General features: G+C 36.9%; 1 protein-coding gene across 1 annotated transcript in view; it reads left to right on the top strand.

The window, feature by feature from the left end:
- Positions 1-14,490, top strand: part of tmtopsb (teleost multiple tissue opsin b) — a 71,649-nt gene extending 57,159 nt beyond the window's left edge. The window contains exon 4 of the mRNA XM_030123876.1: positions 13,339-14,490. Coding sequence (XP_029979736.1) covers positions 13,339-13,617 — 279 coding nt within the window. The 3' untranslated portion in view covers positions 13,618-14,490. The remainder of the gene's footprint in view (positions 1-13,338) is intronic.
- Positions 14,491-15,150: the final 660 nt, after the last annotated feature.

Genomic DNA, 15,150 nt, shown 5'->3' with positions numbered 1-15,150 from the left:
GAAAGTACAAAAACAAATGACCTGCCACTGAAGAATCAATAAAGATATAAGATAGAGGTATCAAAATTGACCAAAAAAAAAAAAATGTTCAGTGGGTGGTGTAAACTGAGAAGGCCACACAACTTGTGAAGTAAAAAGAAATATCAGTTGTTTTTGTCTTGCTTTCTGAAAACTGGAAGGTGACAAATAATATTTCCGTAACAGTTTCTCTGAAATAACAAAAACAGCAAGAAGTTATTACCCCGCCTCCTGTAGGGGAGGCATGGGTATTGTTTTTGGTTTGGTTTGTTTGTTTGTTAACACTTTAGCAGCAGAGCTGTTGGTTGAATTCATACCAAATTGGGTTTATAGATTTCCAGTGACCCAGAATAGATCTGATTATATTTTGGGAACAGTAGGTCAAAGTTAAACTTTTTTTTATGAATTTGTACAATCTTTTTTTCCCATTTACTTATAATGAGTGAAATTTCACGTCTATAAAAACATCAATTTTGTTTCAATTTACCTCAAACGTGGCACAAAAATAGAACCAGTTGATATGCTGACATCAGCACATGCATAGACATGATGACATCAGCTGGATCGAAAATGCCAAAATAAGCTACAATATGTGTGAGGGGCGGGGTTTGTTGTGCCTGGAACCACTTGTTAAAAATGAGAAGGTTTGCTAAAAAAAGAAAAATACTGCCTGGCTTGCAAAACTACCTAATTAACTGGCTAGCAAGATAAGAAAATAGAATAATGTCAGCAAACATTAATCAAAGTTAAACTAATAGCACTTGCACTATCTGCACTGGAAAAAATCTAAATCTTACCAAGAGTCTTTTCCTCATTTCTAGTCAAAATATCTCATCACACTTAAAATAAGACATAATCACCTAAAGAGTGACTTTTCAGTGAGATATAAGAACTTATTTTTAGATAACAGATGTTGAAAATCTTATTTCAAGAAACCTTACCAAGATAATTTTCACTTGTTCCATTGGCAGATTTTTTTTTTTTTTTTTTGGCTTGAATTAATCAAAAAGTTACTCTTTAGGTGATTCTGTCTTATTTTAAGCGTGATAAGATATTTTGACTACAAATGAGAAAAAGACACTTGGTAAGATTTTGATTTTTTCCAGTGTGTCTGACACTAACCATCAGCAGGCATTAACTCACATCACATTAACTAATATGAATGACCCTGTTGTCTGGTTTGCAGTAACACTGAATTATCTCTTTATGTTCATCTGAATAAGATTATATTTGGAAAGTTTTACTGTCTTATTGGAACAAAATAAATTGAATTTCTATTCTGATCAGGTAGCAGGTGTGTATAAATATGTCAGGCTGCGAAGGATAATGAGCCTTGATTTCAGGTTCTTTTGTCAATGAAATACAGCAGGTCACACTAATCCAACCAAACGTCCAAATCAGCCTTCAATTTGGGTTGTGAAAATAACCTCAGACAGCAACCAAAAACAGCCCAGAGTGTTGAGTGTCCTTCAAGAACGCCACTTGAAGGTGGAGAGCATGTGTTACAATGTGGCTGATGGATTTCTGTCATGCGCCCACCCTGAGTAAAAAGTCCCAGAGTACCTGTCCATATGGCAGCACAGGCTTAGACCGTCTGCTGTGGATCTGAGAGGATCAGAATTAGAATAAAGTGTCCTTAAAGATACTTGTCACTTCTTGTAGTGATAGTGTAGTGCAATATACAATATATCCGATAATATTTCATCACTGTAGAATTGAAAATGCAATAACAAAGATATTTTACTCAGAAAGCTCTGAAGTTTTATGAAAACAAAGTAGGTTTTAAGTAGAAAAGTCCTTTTCTAATTTTTATTTTTAACCTTTATTTAACCAGGGGCTCGTTTCTGGGTTAACTAGTGAATGCAACTTTAGCACACCCTTTAGCGCAATTAGCAAGCTTATGATGGTTCAGCAAACACACAGGCATAACGAACGCAAAGTATGTTTCTGGACTGGTTGCATTCATTAATGTTAACACAACTATTTGTTAACAAACATACAAACGATTCCGCTCCTGCTGTTACTGCTGTTCCCGCTTCCATTTCAAGGAGATAAATTTATGACATGAGTCTATATGGTGTTCTAATTTTATATCATTGGAATGCGATGGAATTTACCATAACTGAGCACAACCTTATTAACACCAACTCTTTGATTTGGTTCCAAAAGTATTAATTTTGTATTCATTTTATTAATATGTGGTTAAAAAAAAACAATACAGTTTTATGTGATTTGATTAATAAATGATGATTTTGATTTTGATTTGCTTTACCCCATTGATCCCCTACTTGCCTCCAACCCCCCCTTCCATTTTTTTTTTCTGAATCCGCCACTATTACCAAAGACATTATCAAAATTGTGTTCAAAATCTTTTTTTTTCTTCTAATGTACATAATATGTCAAAGGAAATACATTATATAATATTCTTTCCTTCAAATTAATTAATCTGTCAGCGATACGGTTAGAATGAAGAATTATTATATTCATAATCTGGGTTATTCCACTTTACTGACTTTATTAACAGAACTGTAATTGCTGCTGTTGGCTGTAACCATGACAACAACAGGACAAAAAGAATGTATAGAAAAACTTAGCTCTGCTCCCTCATCCACTCTCTACCACACTCATACCTCATCACACACACACATACACACACTGGTTCACTGACTCCGCCTCCCATATCGCTCTTATTCATTCACCCATCTCTCAAAGGCTCACACACTCTATCCTCTGTTGTATTATGTCCTGAGGTCATCTATATCCATACATAGAGAGAAGAGAATAAAACTCAGTGAGCAGATCAATCCTCACACTATAAATTCATTTTTGTTGGAGCAAAATGTCCAGGGGAAAAATCTGATATCATCAAAGATATTATCAAACTTCTTTTTCAAATAGAAATAATATATCGAAGGAAATAATTCACACAATTAAAGTGAACTGAAGCTACAAGAATATATCCTCCTTCTAATGCAGACCCCCAACGTCTTCATTAATATCAGCCCTGTAACACGGCACTTAGCAAGTGTACACTTTTAACCAACTAGCCCAGAAACGGGATAACGCATTTTGGGCCAGATCTATCAAAGGTTTGCGTGTATTAAAACGTGTGCAAATTCATTGCACAGGGTGGTGGATCTAAAGGGCCCAAATGCTCTGCTTGGATCTGAATTCTTCATTAATTCAACTCCACAGGTCCATCTTCAACCCTATTTCTGAGAAATGACAGGAGAAAGGTCGTTTTAAGCGCAAGTCCAAATGAGCCACTTCATGCCCCACCCCTTTCAGGTTGTTGACTGTTCTTTCTGTCACTTGTGTTCGTTAATACGACCAACAACTGAACATTTTAGGTACCATACTTTCCAGGCTATAAGTCGCACCTGACTATAAGCCACACCTGAATATAAGCCGCATCCACCAAATTTTAAAAGAAAAAAATATTTGTACATATATAGACTGCACCTGAATATAAGCTGCAGGTTTCCACATTGTAACATGAGATATTTACACAGAAAGATGATAAACAGAAAGATTATTTAAATATTTACACTACTGGTCTAAAGTTTTAGAACACCCCAATTTTTCCAGTTTTGTATTGAAATTCAAGCAGTTCCAGTCCAATGAACAGCTTGAATTGGTACAAAGGTAAGCGGTGAACTGCCACAGGTTAAAAAAAAAAGAAAGGTAAGGTTAAACAAAACTGAAAAATAATGTACATTTCAGAATTATACAAAAAGGCAAACAAGAAATGGGTTAACAACTTACAGCAGTTCTGCAGCAATGGAGGTTGATCAAGCCTCGAAAGTTGTTCCTACCAATTCCTCCAGGTGTCCCAATGATTCTGAATTCCCTCCAACCCCCTCTGTCTGCAGAAAAGTAGTGTTGGAACACACTTTGGTACCATACCAATGTGAGCATTATTTGAACAGTATTGTACTGCAGAAAGTAGTGTGTTACTCTAAAAATGGTGAGGAAAAGGCAATTAATGATAGAAGAGAGACAGACCATCAGAACACTTAAAAATGTAGGTCTGTCCTACAGAGAAATGTCCAAGAAAGTCCAGGTGTCAGTAAGTCCAATTTCCTTCACCATCCAAAGGCACTCAGAAACTGGGGGAAATGCTGACGGTGAATGGTTTGATCAGTCCATAACACCTTCTTCCAGTCTTCAGTAGTCCACTGGTGGTGTTTCATGGCCCAGCCAAGCCTCTTTTTCTTATTCTGAAGTCTCAGCAGTGGCTTTCTTGCTGCAACTCAACCCATCAAACCTGCAACTGGAAGTCTTCTCTTCACAGTTGAAACTCAGACTTGTTACTACGACCACTATTTTCACTGTGTATGAAGCTGTTGTCCTGTGAGTCTCCTCTCACTCCAGCTGTTGACTGTCATAAACTTGTCTTCTGATTCTGTTGTGTCTTTGGCTCTGCCAGACCTCTTCCTGTCAGCATTTCTCACAGTTTCTGAGTGCCTTTGGATGGTGAAGGAAACTGGACTTACTGACACCTGGACTTTCTTGGCAATTTCTCTGTAGGACAGAGCTACATTTTCAGTGTTCTGATGGTCTGTCTCTTCTCTATCGTTAATTGCCTTTTCCTCTTTTCCATTTTTGTAGTAACACACTACTTTCTGCAGTACAATACTGTTCAAATAATGCTCACAATGGTATGGTACCAAAGTGTGTTCCAACACTACTTTTCTGCAGACAGAGGGGGTTGGAGGGAATTCAGAATCATTGGGACACCTGGAGGAATTGGTAGGAACAACTTTCGAGGCTTGATCAACCTCCATTGCTGCAGAACTGCTGTAAGTTGTTAACCCATTTCTTGTTCGCCTTTTTGTATAATTCTGAAATGTACATTATTTTTCAGTTTTGTTTAACCTTACCTTTTTTTTTTTTTTTTTTACCTCTGGCAGTTCACCGCTTACCTTTGTACCATTTCAAGCTGTTCATTGCACTTGAACTGCTTGAATTTCAATACAAAACTGGAAAAATTGGGGTGTTCTAAAACTTTTGACTGGTAGTGTATGTAAATACCTTCACTGCTTTTTTCCAAACAGTGCCTGTAACTCGGCAGTAAAACAGCAGTAAAACGGCTGGTTAAAAAACTCATAAAAGTCATTGATCGCTATCTTCATTTTCCTTCTGTGAATTGAAACCACTACAGTCGTTTTCTTCAGTGTCGGAGTTGAACAGCCTCAGAAAGGCTCCGTCACACATCTTCTCAGTCTCTCTTCCATTGTCGCTCTCAATGGCACTTCTGTGCAGCAGCTCTGTTTTCATCATGGACAGACACATCAATTGGCTTTAACTTAAAAGCTGCATCATATGCATTTCTTTGTGTGTTTTCCATGATGACACGCAAAATGATTGTTAAGTTAAGCTTAAAACTTCTCTTCGCATCACCTCTTCTACCTGTCTGTCTCGCTTTTGCGCTTCCTGCTAGAGCGCCCCCTGGAGGCCATTAGTCCATAAAAATCTATTCTCAAGCCGCATCATTGTATAAGCCGCAGGGTTCAAAGTGTGAGAAAAAAGTAGCGGCTTATAGTCTTAAGTATGGTAATGAGTTCGAAGTTTGGACATATTTTCAGTATGGACTTCAACCACTGCTGTTGACAAACAATTATGGTGTACTCTGAGAAATGTTCGACCAAAGTCTTGACTTTATACCCTACAAACAAAAAGTTAAGGATACTTTTAATTTTTGGGCTATTTTTTTCAGTTGGGATTCTTGCACAGTGCTTTTTACTTTTTTGTGTGTGAATTGAATTGAAACACATTTTTTAATGACCAGACAGTTTTATTTACAAATGGCAAAAATGACAAAAAAAGACAAAAAAAAGAAATATCCTTAACTTTTTATTTGTAGTGTATGTGCAAATGTCATGACGTAACTAGTCATAAAGCATAACAAATTAAGAAGTAATTAAAACGGGTTGTTGAAATCCACTCAGTTTTTGCTGGATTGAATATAAAGATAGCTTTGCAGCACCTGGAGGGTTCAAATTCAAACTGTATTAACAATTAGGGTCCAAATACACAAATAAATGAACCAAAGACTAATAAAAGTGGGTTTAGCAAAATATGACCCCTTTAAAAGTGACATTGTAACAAAGTAATCAGCATTATTAGAACTTCACTTGTCACTGGTCAGAATGACACTGGACAACATCAGCACACACCATGAGTGTTTATCTGCATCTGACAGAAAATATTATGTTTATTATATTATATTCCAGAAAAATCTAACTGTGTATTGGCTCCTTTTATGATTGTTTTTGTTGTTGATGCAGAGTAAGCATATACGTATGTATTTGTGACTATTTTGCCAAAAAAAAAAAAAAAACAGTGTATAAATTGTCGACTTCCTGATAAAACCTGCTAAGTGACATTTTTGGTTGGGAATAAAAACCTGCTATCTCCCCTATTATAGCTTCAAATTTCAGTCTCCTGTGAAAGTTGTTTACATTCCATCATAAGTACCAACATTAAGGGAACAGATATTTTTTTGTCATATTTCACAGTTTCCTGTTATATAAACAGTTTTTAGTTTCTCCTGTAAAATTTGCCAAAAGTCACATAGCAGGTTTAATCAGGAAGCCGACAAAATATATGTTTCTTAAGAGGATAAATATCAATTGGCACCATGTTTAATGGTATAATAAATATTATAACAGGTGTGCTTCACAGTTGGCATCTAAATCCTTCAAACGAGCCGATTCTGCACCCAGCAGGGCCTGATGTTTCTCCACATTTTAATGAGAAAATGCCAAATCCAAAATAAAACAAAATATCCAAACAGAATGTATGTATTCATTATAATCATGTATTATTATTGTGCAAGTAAACATAGTCTTTCGGTGGATAAAAACAGTAAATGACAGCAGCAATTTCATTTGTTCTGGCCTCTCAAAAACGCTTTTTATGAGTAATTGAAGTGTCTGTTTTTGTTGCGTGATTGTGAGTTTCAGTGAAAAGCAACATTGTGTGAAACCTTCGGATGACAAATTATGCCAAGGTATATTCAAAAGATGGGTCAACCATTATCGTCTTTTATATAAATATTCTTTGTTCTTTTTCACGTGTATGTCTGTACATTAATGTTCATGTGCGCTGCTGTGCTGTAGATGTGTTTTAACGTCAAAGCCACAAAGTCCCAGGCAGATTTAAAGCGACAGGTGACGGGTCCTCGAAGTCTCTAGATCCCAGTCTGTTTGTCAGATATCTCGGCTGTTATCCCTCGTGATGTTAGCGTGTCCCTCTGCTTCTATACCTCCCTGTGTTGTCTTTTTTTCTTTTTCCCCTCATTCACCTCAGACATCCCTTTCTTCTTCACACTAACCACCCACTTCACACATGTACCCTTTTTGTTTCCTCTGGGGTTTTCCTTTGAAAACCAACAGCTCTTTCCTTTTCCACTCGCAGAGCTCTCCACTAGATTAACACACAGGGATTTGAAACAGTCTAAGATTTAAAACAGAGCCAATTTCTAAAGCTGCAATATTTCCTCCGGGTAATAAAAATTAATTGGCTCGTATGTAATGAAGCTTAAATATTTTACTTAAAATGCATCACAAACGTTGCCTGTCAGTCAGAGGATGTTGCTTTGTCTCAGTCGTACTTTCATGACTCCTGCCTCGCTGTGGTTGATGTAACGGTAAAGTTTGTTGAGTGTAAAGCAGCGCGGCTGTTTGATCTGCGGCGCCCTGGGGAAATGTAGTAGACTTTAAGTATACGTGTGGTATCTGAGAGTATACTAAGTACACTACGTTTATCCAGGGGAGCACGCTGCCTGCTGGGGGCCCAAAGAGGAAACAAGGCAGACCTGAGCATCTCCACTACGGCTGAACACTGGTTAGAAACTACTCTGAATGCCAATCACTCACCACTGCTGCTTACTGTGCAACTGTTTTAGAATCACAACCATAAACACTACAGGCACTAGCTGCATTTTTTAATGAGTTTACCCTCAGGATCAGTGAAATTAATCTGAATTTGTACCTTCTTTATCGTGCTCTCCATATTACACTGGTACAACAGCTGTTACTGTGACTTTAACACACTGTCGCCCAGTTTCATTACCCCACCCCCCGACTGGGGGCAGGGGGTATGGTTTTTGGTTCAGTTTGTTTCTTTGTTTGTTTGTTAACACTCTAGCAGCAAAACTATTGCTTGAATTCATACCTAATTTGGTTTATAGATTGTCTGTGACCCAGAATAGATGTCATTACATTTTAGGAAAAGTAGGTCAAAGTTTAAATTTTTCATGAATTTTTTAAAATCTTTTTTTCCCCCATTTACTTATAATGGGCAAAATTTCAAATGTCTGTAGCAGCAAAACACTTGGTTGAATTCAAACCAAAGTGGGTTTATGCAATGCCAGTGACCCAGACTAGATCTGAATATATTTGGGAACTGTAGGCCAAGTAAAAAATTTTATGAATTTTTAAAATCTTTTTTTTTTTTTTTTTTCCCCCATTTACTTATAATGGGTGAAATTTCAAATGTCTGTAGTAGCAAAACCGTTGGTTGAATTCATACCAAATTGGGTTTATAGCTTGCCTGTGACCCAGAATAGATGTGGTTACATTTTGGGAAAAGTAAGTCAAAGTTCAAATTTTTTATGCATTTTTTCTTCTCCCATTTATTTATAATGGGTGAAATTTTGTTTCAGTTTACTTCAAACTTGGCACTTATATAGAGGAAATTGATATGCTGACATCAGCATATGCATAGACATGATGACATCAGGTGGATCTATGCCAAAATAAGATACAATAAGTGTGAGGGGTAGGTTTTGGTGCGCCTGGCACCGCTTGTTTTATTTTATTTTGTTTTCATTCGTTCAACTTCTGAACCCACTTTATTCTCACTAGGGTCCTATGCCAGCTACCTATGGGTGAAGGCGGGGTACACCTTGGACCAGTTGTCCTTTCATCACAGGGCTGACATATAGAGACAAACAACCAATTACTCTCACTTTCACACCTATGGGGAATTTTATGTTGACCAATTAACCTATCAGTGCATGTCTTTGGATGGAGAAAAAACATGGGGAGACCATGCAAACACCACACAAAAAAGACCCTGGTTGGTATCAAACCCAGGACCTTTTTGCTGTGAGGCGACAGTGCCATCCACTGCACCACCTTCTATTTAATTTTACTTTATTTAATTTGACTTCATTTAATTTAATTTGATTTAATTTAATTTTATTTTATTAAACCAGGTTGATCCTACTGAGATGAGGGATATCTTTTTAAGGGAGACCTGGCCAAGATGGTAGCAATACAGTCACATCATTTCAGTTTACAAGAAAAGCATTTGCAGGCAAACTAAAACTTACACAATAAATCACAACATTTACAGACCAACAGCCTTGATAACCAAGGATTCCGCTCTTTCTTTAAAACCATTGAAAGGAATCAGCGTTTGCAGATGGAGCTCAGACTGAAGCTTGTTCCAGGCATCAGGAGCTGAAAACCTAAAAGATTTCTTCCCTAATTCAGTCCTTATCTTTGGAACAAACAGGTGGAATAATTTTTTCAGACACATTCCTAATTAAACACATCAGTAGTAATCACCTTTGACCAATGATTACATACTGGGTCCCAGTTACACCATATCTATCAAGAATAAATCACATTGTCATATAACTATTTCTTTAGAACAGGTCAAACTTTTTTATTCCAATTTCATGGGTAACAGTGTAGATCATGCAGCTGATAGACCTCCTGCTGTTACTCAGTAATGGAAGTACTCTTCAGATCTTCCACACCCTGAAAAAATTCCATCCAGGTTATGTAATCAGAACATCAAAAAAGTAAAAGGATTATCCACAAAATGTAGCTCTAGTATGAAAACGTGTAGTAAGTATGGTCCTTGTGAGGGTTTTAGTAATATATGATGTTTTGGGGTTAATATTGCAGTGCTGGTGCTGTATTAATGTGTGTGTTTTAATTTATGCTTGTGTATTATATATCTACTGTTTGGCAGTTTAATCCATCAGCAGTCCATCATATTCTAATATATCACACACTGCCTAGCTAAAAAAATAATAATAACAATGCACATATACAATATTTCATTGGCTCACCTTTAGTTTTTATTACAAGACATATTCATTGTTGCATTATTTATGCCACATAATGTACAATATTACAATAAATGCCCATAGCTACACAATTTCTCACCAATATCATGTATTGATGGTGGTGAGTCAGATTGATGTGTAAAGTCAGCTCCATCACATCCCAAAGATTCTCACTGTGTTCAGGTCTGAACTCGGTGATGTCCAATCCGTGTGTATAAATGATGTCTCATTATTCCCTGAACCACTCTCTCACAATTTGATCCTGTTGAATCCAGGTGTTGTCATCTTGGAATATGCCTGTGTCATCAGCAAAGAAAAAATCTACTGATGTTCATTGTGGTCATTCAGTATAGTCAGGTTCAGATGAACTCATTTAATGGACACTTAACGTTACCGAACGTAGACCTGAACCAACTGAACCAACCCCAGACCATAACACTGCCCCCACAGGCTTGTACTGTAGGCACTAGGCACGGTGGGTAATTACTTCATCCACCTCTTTTCTTACCCCGGTGCACCCATCACTCTGGAACAGGGTCAATCTGGACTCATCAGACCACATGACTTTTTTTCATTGAAACACAGTCCAATCCTTGATGGTTGTTTAACTCATAAAGACCCAAATATACACTGTAGACCAAAAGAATCTACTGATGTAAATGTTTAACCCTTTCATGCATAGTGGTCCCTACTGTGGACAGCTGTTCGAATGGGTTCTCTTGTATATTTATGGATTTTGCTGTTTTAGTTCCATATCAGCCAACAGAGTGGACGCTTATGTATCATCCCATACACTGTAATTCATACCTTTACTGTAATTTTGCTGTTCTAGATAAACCTGATCTGCAGTAACATACTTGATTGTTTAAAAAAAAAAAAAAAAAAGCTAATTGTTATTAAACTGTACTTAACAGTTTTGTTTAGGTTTTTTTTTTTTTTTGCATATTATCTCCATGCAGGTACTGTTAAAATGTGAGAAAACATCAGATTAGCAGCATTAAAAATGTTTTTCCCTCGTAGTATATCATTAAATACATGTTTCTTTGCTTCTAAAATTAAATGCATGATGTCCAGCTGAGTGGACATGTTTGGAACTCCATGAAAAAAATAGGTTCATAAAAAAAAAAATTAAATCACATTGTTGTTTTTTTTGTTTGTTTTTGTTTTTTTCATGCCTACAGAGGAATAAAAACACTTTGGAAAAAATATCTTGATTAAGGTTCTCATAATTCATGCATGAAAGGGTTAATACCTGTTGATCCACTAATCCTATCAATCCATGTCAATAATTGGTGTAAAATGCAGTTTGTCATCTTTTCATGGTCATCAGATATGACCCATTTGGACGTTCAGAGGCTCTGTAGTGAACGTGGAGACACCATCATCTTCTACAACATTGATTCACTTGTAAAAGCCATGGAGTTGGATCAATGACAGTAGATGGACACACTGGGTTTATGTTCAGTTAATGATAGATTTTACTGAAAAAGTCAGTTTTCTCTCTTTTTTGTTGTAATAATCCACAAGTGAAATCTCAGCATGATGGTTAAAGTACATGATTAGTAAATTAAATATAGGAAAAATGCAAAATACAGAGGATAATGTTATGATAAATGGTGATAAACCACTTACGAAAGGTTAAAATGAGAGAAAAAAATTATTTGGGAACTGACACAAAAGTAGCAGTGGGTCTTTATGGGGAAAGAAATGAGAAACTCCTCACTGCAACTGGGTAAAAAAACTTGTTGCAGAACTTGTTGAAACATTTTAACTACTATCCAACAGAACAGGGGTGCCCAACCCTGGTCCTTAAGAGCCACTATCCTGCATGTTTTAGATTTTTCCCTCTTCCAGCACACCTGATAGTTGTTATCAGGCTTCTGCAGAGCTTGATAATAGACTTATCATTTGAATCAGGTGTGTTGGAAGAGGGATACATCTAAAACATGCAGGATAGTGGCTCTTGGGGACCAGAGTTGCTGACCCCTGCAACAAGGATCTGAATTTTTGCTAAGTTAAATCTATTTGGCATTTTTGGTGTATGTTTAAGGGGCTATGAGAACCTTGTATCTCTAAAAAAGTCAACTTTGTATTAGTTTTGAAAAATATCTCTGTTTTCAGCTTTGAATGATACATTTTCCAGCTAATCCAGGGGGATTGGATTACCCTGTTGTCTGTTTCTCATTAAATTTTGTTTCAGTACAAAATGGAGAACATGAAAACAAGTCATTTTGTGTTTCAAATTGGTTTTAGAAATAGAAACAATAATAAATGCCATTTTGTTGAATCAAGTATTGGGCTTATTTTAAAACATAAATGAACAAACATATATTGAAGCATCCCTAATGTTCATTTGCTTCTATCCAACCCAAATCATATATCGCTCAACCTGCTGTGACATGATCTTCAAGCTACTGTCAACTTTACATTAAATTTGCAAGAGAAGCTCAAGAATTTAAAGAGTTAAGTTAAAGGGAATGTTCTGAACCTATAAATGGATTTCAATACTGTCACATTACAGAAGGGGTGTCAAACTCATTTTCATTCAGGGGCCATATTCAGCTCAATTTGATCTCAAGTGGGCTGGACCAGTAAAATAATAACAGTGAAAAAAGTAAAATTATATAATGATCAGGTTTACATCTACAAAGTTTCCTTAAAAATCGAAATAATATGAACAACTTGAATTGTCATAAGAAAAACAAGTGCAATTTTAACATTTTAACAATATTCTGCCTCGTTTTTATCAGTTTATCATTTACACATGTGCATTACAATCGCACAAAACATTTAGTAACAGGCAGAATGTTTGTAAAATTGCATTTACGTTTCTTAAGACATTTCCATTTTTTCATATTTGTTCAGGTTATTCACATTTTTTGTTAAAAGTATGGTTTGGTAATGTAAACATTTTCATGTAATTTTACTTTTTTACACCAAAAAAACAAAGAAAATTTGGGGTTGTTATTATTTATAGGTTATTATGATAATATTTTACTGGTTCTGACCCACTTGAAATCTTATTGGACTGTATGTGTCTGAACGTGGAACCTTAATTAAAATAATTTTGACACCACTGATTGTTGATATCTTCACTGTAATTTTTGCATTTCACAAATTCATCCCGTGGGCCAGAATAGACCCTTTGGTGGGCCGGATTTGGCCACCGGGCCGCATGTTTGACACCTGTGCTTTACAGTATCAATAATATGGTGCTTGTGTGTGTACAGTTTTACAGGTGTTTCAGGGCATTCCTCAGATGCTCCTCTCCAGAGCACGGCTCCACCATAAAGACACTGTCACGAGTGACCAGGACTTTACGCACCCTACGCCAGGAGAAGGACCACCGTGTATCTGCTCCTGCCCTATCCTTATCAATCCGCGACTCCACCAGGGAAGCAAGTCAAGGAGTTCCGTCTCCGTCAAACCCAGACTCCGGTGGTTTCCATGGCGCTGCTGCCAACAGTCCCAAACCGAAAGTGATCCTAGTGGCTCACTACAGGGAATAAGAACAACCAAATCACAGCAGCATGTGCTGAGAAGGAACATTTACATAGAGGAGAAAAGCGTCAGAGTGCAAGTCTCTAATTGATACACAAATCCTCTTATTAACAGAAAAGACTGAGTGCAAAGTGAGCTCAGTGGGAGTCTTAAATACGAACTGGGTTGCTCTGATCCCAGGGGAAGTTGTTATTGCTCTCCACAGACTGCAAACACACAAAATCCCAGATTCACCCTTATTACCACAGGCTACAAGCAAGAGGCCAGCGTAAGACGAAGGCTGAACTTGTAACAGTGTTTCATGTTCAGGCGATTGCTTTCCTTTCACAGCCATCATACATGGAAGCACAAATGTTGCATTAAAGCTCACTTACCTCTGGGGACGCTTGCACTGACTTGTGGAGTTATGCCTTCATGCAACACCAGGTCAAATAATTACATTAAATGCATTTGAGCCTCTGAATGCAGGTCAGAGGGTCAGAACACACAGGCCCTCATTTATCAATCTACGTCATTTTACGACAGTGTTTACGTATGATTCATCAACAGTCGTATCACACAAGTTACAGTGTCTGAATGATCTGGTGTTGATAAATGCAGCGGCTGAAAACATTCTTCCTTTAAATGCTACACCCCTTATTTATTCTGCTCCTGGCCTTTGAGTTTACGACATGGTGACAAAGAACATGACCAAGAAACGATATTCTCTGACCTTGAAACACTAAATATCATGTCTAGATGGATTAATTATAAATCACTGCTGTAGCCAAAAGCCTTTGCATCAACAAACAAATATTTAATTAATTTATCTATGAAATAAAGTCTATTTTGTATTTAATAGTAGGACCGATTTTAGAGCTTATATCGCAGTTCTTTATATATGAGAGAACCTCAGGAGACCATGTAGTATTAAACCCACCTCTGCTTTAATACATAATGCACACATACTTTTGTGTTTTAGCTGAATAATGGTAAAAACTTGAAGGCATAGGCTCCTTATTGTCTCCTATTTTTACCTGATATTCTAGAGCTTTTGTTCCATTTAATGATGTTTCAGATAAAGTCGGGCACAGGTGTTAAGCCTTCAGCTGCACAAACCTGGTATGGTCTGGACCTGGTCCCACAAAGCCAAGAAATTGTGAGCTGTGGGGTCAGAATCTGACCCGGATTCTGACAGCAGAGGTTCTGGATAAACAAGCTGAGGTGTACGGTAATAAATTAAACAATGCAACCCAGTAAAGTCACTTTAACAGAGAGGAGGGAAAACCTGGATCACACATTAACAAATACATGAGATATTTAACTGAACGTTCTGTACTTTCTATTTTCCTAATTGAATAGTGGACAGATTTTTTGAGATTTAATAGAGACAAAGTTATTAAACAGATGCTGCAATGGCTTAAAAAACCAAACCTATCTGAAAAATGCCCTTTTCTGAGAAAACTAAAACAAAGTTGCTCTTGTCTTTCAGGATATTAATTGGCAATGGAACACAGTATTACTTTTTACAAATAACATTTTGCAAGAAAGATTTTTCAGGG

This window comes from Sphaeramia orbicularis, chromosome 20 (genome assembly GCF_902148855.1).
Source record: "Sphaeramia orbicularis chromosome 20, fSphaOr1.1, whole genome shotgun sequence".
NCBI lineage: Eukaryota > Metazoa > Chordata > Actinopteri > Kurtiformes > Apogonidae > Sphaeramia > Sphaeramia orbicularis.
Note: the sequence above shows the minus strand (reverse complement) of the source record. Positions and strands in the feature narration are given on the sequence as shown.